This window comes from Taurulus bubalis, assembly GCF_910589615.1.
Source record: "Taurulus bubalis genome assembly, chromosome: 15".
Lineage (NCBI taxonomy): Eukaryota > Metazoa > Chordata > Actinopteri > Perciformes > Cottidae > Taurulus > Taurulus bubalis.
This window is the reverse complement of record NC_136603.1, coordinates 17,200,178-17,209,501: the sequence shown is the minus strand read 5'-3', so window position 1 is coordinate 17,209,501 and position 9,324 is coordinate 17,200,178. Positions and strand designations below refer to the sequence as shown.

General features: G+C 41.2%; 1 protein-coding gene across 1 annotated transcript; it reads right to left on the bottom strand.

Moving 5' to 3' along the window:
* Nucleotides 1-3,407: 3,407 nt before the first annotated feature.
* Nucleotides 3,408-5,084, bottom strand: LOC306748112 (uncharacterized protein). Its single transcript, XM_079231238.1, has 2 exons — nucleotides 4,554-5,084; nucleotides 3,408-3,732 (listed from the first exon to the last, which is right to left on the bottom strand). Exons 1-2 carry the CDS (start codon nucleotides 4,961-4,963, stop codon nucleotides 3,693-3,695), a joined length of 450 nt encoding a protein of 149 aa, XP_079087364.1. The 5' UTR covers nucleotides 4,964-5,084; the 3' UTR covers nucleotides 3,408-3,692.
* Between the last annotated feature and the right edge of the window lie 4,240 nt (nucleotides 5,085-9,324).

The following is a 9,324-nucleotide window of genomic DNA, read 5'->3' as shown; positions in this document are numbered from 1 at the left end:
TACTATATTATATCATAATATGCTTTTACTTTAGTACTTAAAGTATTGTAATTGAAGTATACTTTTACTTAAGTTGGGATCTGAGCATTTTCCATCACTAACTACGAATACCGTGCAAGTTTAGTTTTTTCAAATTCAAAAATAATAAATGGTGTACTTGTACAAGGTTGAGCATCGACACTAACACATGTTTGATTGCACAGGCTATCATAATGAGATTAGGGTAAGTGCACTGGCAGTCCCAGGGTGTGACCTACTGCTGTGACGGAGGTGTGGCTGAGCAAATATACTCAGTCTACCTTCCCTGGGCAAATAGAGAGCGCCCCTTGGAGACATTAGCCCAAGTAGTAAATAGGTGTATAAAGAAGAATAAAGACAAAATACAATGGAAATGTAATACAGTGCATCGTTACTTTAATAGCATTTATCATACACAGAAAGCACTTTTACTGTATTTTCTCATTAACACAATCATGGATCTAATAATACCTGCAACGTGACTCTTACACCAAAGTTATACAATTATAGTAAATGCTTATACTATCAAATCATATCAACAAGTCATGATATGGCTGACCTAAAATCATTTTTAAACATCCTGGCAGGCTAGAGTCAGAGACTCTGATTACATTTAAGAAGAAACAATTAGGCAGTCACATATTGATTATAATATTTGTTCGGAAGATGAAGGTTTCAAGGTGCCAACTTGTCTTGTTTCTCCTATCCAGGAGTCTTCGTCTAGTCAGAGTCGCTGCTGCAGGAGCTGCTGGAGGCCTGCAGCCAGATGACACGACACACAAACATGCAATCAAAACCAATGTGAAGCTTAAATTATAACTATTGTGACTACATTATTTGAAAAATGACTGGGAATAATTTGCTTGGACCAATGATACAGCATTTATTTGACTTCCTGTGATCAGTTCACATTAGACTGGAATGCAACACTTTTGTTTTGTTCTATGTTTGACTGTTTACATTCTAATCAAAGTCTAGTCTCTGGAGCAAACATAAACAATGCATCATAATTGAGAAAATGACTGAGATCTTACCCCGTGACAGTCCTTTCCTTTCTTGTGACACTTGTCATGCTTGTGACCATTCTTGTGCTTGTGCCCATGTCCGTGGCCGTGGCCATGACCCTGTCCGTGGCCATGACCCTGTCCGTGGCCATGACCCTGTCCGTGGCCATGACCCTGTCCGTGGCACTGCCCATGACCCTGCCCATGGCCCTCTCCATGGCCGTGGCCGTGACCCTGTCCGTGGCACTGGCCGTGGCCTTGGCCATGACCCTGGCCATGACCCTGCCCATGGCCCTCTCCGTGGCCCTCTCCATGGCCGTGGCCATGACCCTGGCCGTGGCACTGGCCGTGGCCCTGTCCCTGCCCTTGGCCAGGACCATAACCAGGTCCGGGTCCGTGTTGGCCTCCGTATGGACCTTGAGGATGAGAAGGATAGTTCATTGGTGGAGCAGTGCCTGGAGGATGTTGAGGGTATCCCCCTGGCTGCTGAGGATGTTGAGGGTATCCCCCTGGCTGCTGAGGATGGTTTGGGTAACCAGGAGGGTTTTGGTTTCCTAAACAAAGAAAAAAAATAGAATATGCCATAAAAGTGATTATCAAGTCTGTGATAAATATTCATTCATTTAAAAGTATTTGTATTATTTACCTTGGTTGTATCCGAACATTTTGAAACCTCAGATGAAACTACAGGTAAAAAGCACAGTTTATCTTTTAACAAGCATACACAACCATGTAAGAACCAAAGAGAGCGGCAAATCCTAATGAAGCAGAGTTTGCGAGGTGAACTTACCGCGTGCTGGAGAGCAGACCCACAGTCACAGCCGTCACCTGATGCTCCTTTTTATGTGCAGTCCACATCACATGGGGCAGGGCCTGAACTCCCATCACAAGATTTTTGCTTCGTGACCTAAATGGGTGTGAGTGTGTGTAATCTTCAACATACAGACAGTATAACGTGTTTTCAGTCAAAGCTGTGTCTACACACACCCATAAAAACAATGGTGATTTTGTTGTAGTTTTCTGATTTTGATTATTCAATCTTATAACACTTAAAACCTTTGAATCCATTTTGATTTTAGTTGAGTTTATTTGGTATGGACATCACTGTCATTAGAATAGTATTTAAGGACCAGATACATTGTGTTTAGTAACAAACCGCAAACTTACAACCCCTATCCACAAGAGGCACAAAACAAACTGATTTAAAATAGAAAAAGAAAGGAAAATACATCTACAAAAAACGGTGTCTGAGAACAATGTTGCCTCCTCTTTTAGCCATTTTTTAATACTGATGATTAAAATGGTAGACAGTTCCATTGTTTAGCCCCTTTAACAAAGAAGACTGACTCTACTGGTTTCTTGTGATACATTAATTCAGCAGGCAAGGCGCTTGACATTAAATGTAAATATTTAAAAACAAGCTCAAAGTTGGAATAGCACCTTATTGTTTTGAATCCATATGTTGTTATTGTCTGGTTATACTGTGATATGATGTTTTTTTATTGTTGATCGTCAGACTTGTGACCAGGTAGCGACACAGTATGATAAGTGTATGAATATCAGACATATGCAGACACCACACACCCGATTATCAAATCTGTGAGTCTATGACGATTCCTAAGAACTTAATATTGTCAACCTTGAGATCTTGTTTTGATAAGCGGACTATATTTGCACGTAAGTAACGCTCAGAAATGATCAATTATGAATACGTGGATGACTCAAGTCTCAAGTTTAAACATGACATCAACTAATACTGCATTAATCACTGCACAGTACACAGCTGTGCACAAACACAGAACTCACTGATTGGGGCTGGACCAGAGGGGCAGCATGTTTGAAAGCTTGAGCCCATAGAAGGTCGTGCAGTGCAGAAGCAGCAGTCACTCGCCCAATGAGAATATGTAGTGTTTCATGGGGGCAGTTCTTTCTACATTCACACAGAAAGGCACCAGACTACTCTGCCTTGTTACGCACCAAAAAGAGGTGCTGCTAATCACATGCCACTGATCTCAAAAGATCAAACGGTGCTACTACAAGAACCAAAATAGTATGAATAAAGGATTCACAGTGATTAAGCAGATGATTAAAACAGGGTTGATGTGGATGTCCTGGGGAGCGGCAGGGTGTGGAACTATTGGTGGAAAACACTGCTGGACAAAGCTTGTGTTCATTCAACGCTCCCTGGGTAAATACAGATAATATGAATACACACTGATAGACAACACACACACACACACACACACACACACACACACACACACACACACACACACACACACACACGCACAAGCATAGTGTAATGGTAAAGTACAAGGTCAAATGAACTGAAGAGGCAGAAGCACTGTTACTTGCTTTTATGATAAATAGCAACCAAGTGTTTAATGTTGTTTATCACAAGGAAACCATATGATCAGTGTCTAGTACACACAAAGCAGACAATATTTCACACACTGACTGTGAAAAGTAGTGAAATGTATTGGCTGAACACTTCATAATATGTGACAGTTGAACCTGTCTTCAACAACTTGTGGGGCGTTTACCAGCCCAACATTTGTTCCGATGCTTAGAAATGTAGGCGGTCAGAGAAAGTGTTTATTGTTGTGCACTGTGAGGCAACAGGATGAAGGTTTCCAGGTGGCAGGCAGCCCGTTCTTGTTTTATTCATCTTCATCTAGTCCGAGTCGCTGCTGCAGGAGCTGCTCGAGGACTAAAGCAGGGACAAACATTGTTATGAATTAATAATTGAATGAGAGAACCAGTAACAATCAGTAATAATCAGTTTCAGTAGTGTTTCTTTGGGTGATGAATATATTTTTCGATCTAGGATTTTTTACTAATAAAATGATTAATTCCTGACTTACTTTATGTTTTGTATCTCAGATTGACTTTGTTTGCTGCTTTTGTACTTGTGTTTCCAGTTTGGACCTCACAACCTTAAACCAGAACCAGAAGTGTAGCCTGCAGTGGGTTTGTAGAGCTGAAGAGAGCCGTAAAGGGGCGCCTTTCACACACCAGGCATTTGACCCATTGCTATGATACACATATTGATTGCTGTCACTCCATGGTGATCTCTAATTATTTAATATGTAAATTAATTGTTTTGTCAATTTTGTCTGAGAAGTTGTTGAAAAAGGACAAAATAAATCAAATTAAAACCATTTGGGACCAGGACCATTGTCATCATGGTAAGACTTGACTAAATCTCAATAGAGTGATCATCCATCTTCACAGATCGCTTGAGCTTCAAACCAACTGTACACATCTGGTTCAGAAACAAACTATGAGCCTAACGGTGACTCAGTACACTCAGGTGACAGGGGGTTCTACTATGTTGTCACTTAACTGGCAACTGAGTGTATTAAGAATCTAAGAATAGGATTTGTGAATAAACTGTTTCCCATTTTTTTCTTTAACTGTAACTAAATAATTGCATGAGTGTAATTGGATACTTATTAGTGGACTGTGATACAAGCAGTAGAACAGAGACTCCATAATTTGCACTTGATCAAAAAATCAACTGGATCTTACCCCGTGACACTTATTTCCTTTCTTGTGGCAATGGTCATGCATGTGACCATGATTGTGTTTGTGACCATGCCCGTGATGCCCACGACCACGACCACGACCACGACCATGTCCATGTCCATGATCATGTCCATGATCGTGCCCATGTCCATGTCCATGACCATGACCATGTCCATGATCATGTCCATGACCATGTCCATGACCATGACCATGTCCATGATCATGTCCATGACCATGACCATGTCCATGATCATGTCCATGTCCATGCCCATGATCGTGCCCATGACCATGTCCATGCCCATGATCGTGCCCATGTCCGTGTCCATGTCCGTGACCAGGACCAGGACCAGGACCAGGACCAGGAGCAGGACCAGGACCATGTCCGTGCCCATCATGTCCATAGCTAGGTCCATACCCTCCACAAGGTGGGGCTACAGGACAGTACGCAGGCGGCCCACATGGCTGAGGAGGGCAGGGTTGGGGTGGGGCAGTGCCTGGTGGACATTGAGGATACTGTCCTCCTGGCGTTGGCTGAGGTTGACCGCCAGAGGGATACTGGTTTCCTAGCTACACAAAAGGGGTGGGGCTAATCATTGTTCACATTTAGTTTGTATACACTTGATGGTCAATGCAACAAACAACAGGACAGGGATGGCGTTTTAGTGAACGAAAAAAAAGACAGTGAAGACAAGAGAGGTATTTACCTCTGTTATTCCAGTACATCTCACAATTCCAGATGCAAAGCCTGAAATTGAAAGAAGACACTTCAGTACACACAAATCCCCAAATTAAATAACTTACTTTAATGTAAAACTTTAATGTAAATTCAGATATGAGCATGTGTAAAACCTAAAATGCGATATTGTGTTGAAACAAAGCAAATGCAGGTTGGCAAGTTTAAACTGCAGGTATAAGTTGGACCAAACTATTTAGTTTTTGTTTGACCCCACAGAGTTTACCTAGAGGGAGGAACACTGGAGAAATGTGCCCACATGTCAGTGTGGCTACTATAACTCATGTTTGAGCATGTGTTTTTTTAAGAGAATGTTTTTAGAGACAGCGCTAAGTAAACAACTGCAAAGCAAACTAAAGTTCCTACAAGCTGGTGAAGTTAAACAAGCGCTGGTCTAACTAATGGGAACTGCTAAGAATAGCCGGGATCTGGTAATATATGCTGGTAACTGGTGAGTAGATAATAGCTGGTAAGATTAGAGCTGTGTGATCAGTAGTAGCTGTTAGCTAAAACTAGTTTAAGTGTAAATATCAAATATAATTTACATAGGTATGTCATAGGTATGATAAAGACACAATCACAAAATGATGCAATACATTTAACAAAGGAAATGGATGTAAGCAAGATGATCGAGACACACACACACACACACACACACACACACACACACACACACACACACACACACACACACACACACACACACACACACACACACCGAGTTTATGTTATTCCTAGATATCTATTAATGAACTTACCGTGTGCTGGAGTTCAGATCCACAGCTGCAGCATTCAGCTGGCTCGGCCTTTATATGAAGCCACGCCTGAACTAGAAACAGGGCCAATGGGCTGAGCCTAAACTCCCACCAACAAATGTGTGAAAACATTTCGTGATTTGGTTCCTATTGATGACAACAGTGTATGTGTTTGTGTCACCACAGAGCACCCTGGGTTTCCCCCCAGGATTGTTTCAGTGTTTTACAAACTCCAGCAGAACATTTGAAGGGTCTAAGGGGAGAGTTGTGTGCTGGACAGGTTGTGAGGCACATCTGTGAAATTTGAGCTGCATTGATAAAACATACTTAACTGGAAAGATACCGAAATCACAACGGACAACATGCAGGGACTTAAACAAAAGTTAGGGAAATCAAAAGGTTGACCTGAATACAGTGACATGTCTTCAGAATAAGTCTTCAGTCAGAATAAAGAACAAATGAAGCGGTGTGGAGAGCATCTTCTCTGTTTTAACTCTAAACTTTATTCTCTTATAGTGTTTCTGGCACAAAGCCATGCACACGATGAAAACAATCAGTTTTGACAACAGGACCTTTTCAGTTAATTTGTAATTCTTGGCAAAGGTTTTCAGGTGGTAACTTGTCTTGTTTCTTTTCCGAGCCGGGAATCATCATCTAGTCAGAATCGCTGCTGCTGCTGCTGCTGCTGCAGGAGCTGCTGGAGTACTACAGCAGGGACGGGCATACAAGAAAGACACATGTAATGGTGCTGTTCAGTGGGACTCTCTGTACTAGCCCTGGAAACAATAGCCCTTAAAAAAATAGGAACATTTTATTGACAAGCTTTCCTTGCCCTTGAGTAACCTGTATAGATAACTACAAATGTGACACACAAATACATACAGACTCGGGTAATATTAAAAAAGTACTAATCAATATAGAAACCCATTTTACACATGTTTATCTTTAAATATCTCATATTCACACAAATGCTGGTCAGGTCAGAAAACACTTTACATATGAACGGACAATTGGAACTGGAGAGAAATAAAATATGGATGAAGACACCTGGGAAAAGATTTGTTCTAGAGCTGACAGGAGTTTGGGAGGCAGCTTTAGAAAGAACATTGAAAGGTTAAATTAGGTTCCTTCGGACCCGCTGACAGACCTTTGAGCAAAAAGTCAAAGAATAAAATGGAGAAAATTCTAGAAATGGACAGACTATTGTTCCCATTGGAAGTATCAACCTGAACAACACTTTACCACAGGCCAGTGTTATACACTGCATGTTTTGAAAATAATTACTTCTAATTGGATGAAGCAACATCCTCCCACGGTTGTTCAATGGCTTTAAAAAGTCAAACATGTTTACATGATGGAACACATGACTGCCCAGCAACTAAACCTGCCTATTAAAGGGTTATTTAAGGAGATGGGCATCAGTTATTGACCATCTTAGTTGAGTCTTATTTGTAGGTATATGTATAGGTAGGCGTGTGAGTTCTACATCTGCACAGTGTCATTTCATCTAAATGTGCATGTATGTCAAGTGAAGCCCAATCTCAAGGTGATTCTGTTTTGTAATTGTAATTACACCCTGTTAATGGGTGTTGATGGCAATGAATTTCAAAAGAAAAGAAACCACGTGTTTCACTGAATTCTGAACAAAATCCACTTTCTGTTGTAAATTAATTTAATCTTAATCTTAATCTTTTATGTGAAGCTCCGCCCAAAGCTAAAGTCGCCCATCAGGCCAGGGCAGCACCCTCCCTCTTTCATCAGAACACATTGCATTGTGAGGGTACGGTATGTGAGCATCAGTGTATAATCTGTACCATAAGTACATAGAGCTATGAATACTATGTTGTGACCATAATGAGATAACTACAGCTCGGGACGTGTATCACACACAAACACACATCATGTCACATAATGTGCTAGTTTTGAGTTGCTATGCCCTCCGCACAGCTAGTTTGACAACCCTGTTTGTTTGAACATTCTCCTCGTAGCGACGCAGTGTGATGTTATCAGGAGGGAAAACCCCTCTGGAGAGTGATGACAGACGTTTAGTCTGAGCTGTCCGTTCTCTCACACATAAGTCCCTTATTTACAGAAGAGGAATAGGGCCACATGTAAAACATTTTAGTTTATTTGAGTTTAAAGTCAGAATTGTATGATCAATTCTGATAATCAAAATTCTGAGATTCAAGTCTGAACTCTGAGATTAAAATCAAGAATTGAGAGTTTAAAGTCAGTATTCTTACTCTTCTTTATTCACTGAAGTCTCACATGACAAGCATCCCAAGGCAAGTCTTTTAGAAGTCACATCTCAACTCTCAGGTTAATACTTGATTGGGTCAAATTATAGATCAAGTCTTTAGGGAGTCAAGTCTCAAGTTTAATGTTTTTGTTGTTTTTGTTGAGGAGAAATTTTAATTGTACAAAAAACAATCAAAGAACTGTTGTTTTTTTGATAGATCCACAGGAATATCTGAATACATGTATATATTTTATCTTGAAATCTAAGTTGAACTCACTATACACACCCTCCTCTACCTCCTTCAACAGGAACATCCCCGCCTTAACAGGCCTGGCGAAAATGAGTCATTCTTTCATTCAAGTAGCACATTCTGGGGAAATCGCCTGATTTATACTGTGATTAGAATCAGATTTGTCATCCAGAAGAGGACCTGTGAGAAAGGTGGGTGAGCTTTCTTATCAGCATCTGGTCACGCTGAAGACTTGCCAAAGAGTAGATACTGGCTCAACCAGTCACCAAGTCTTGTCTTGTGCCTCTGCAGGGAACCGTCACCTCAGCGACAAAAATAAACAAACTCTCAAAATATTCCTCACGACCACACCTTTAACTCTCAAACAATTAAAAATATCAGGTGTGCCGGCGATAGCGATAGGGGTCAAAGGGCAAAGATCTGGAGAGAATTTGTTCTCCACTGAATACATCAGGGTATAATGAATGACCAATGAAGCAGACACTGTGATTGAGTGCTGGCAGTGAGAATGAAAGGTTGCATGTTTTGAAACCCCGCTGCTACTTCCACTCTCGCATCTGCTGGACTGTTCCCTCGACAATAGGAGAACAAATAGCAATGCAGCAGGAGGTGGTGCAAGGCTGCTCGGACAACTTCCTCCTTCTGCATTACGGTCCACACATCATGGGACACAGAAGTTCATATATTGGATGTTCAAAAGAAGTCAACATGGTCTCCTCTGTGAAGGCCTCGTTTGTGTGGCTGCATTTTGAGTTTTGCACAAAAACTATTGTCTTATCAATACAACAATTCAGGAT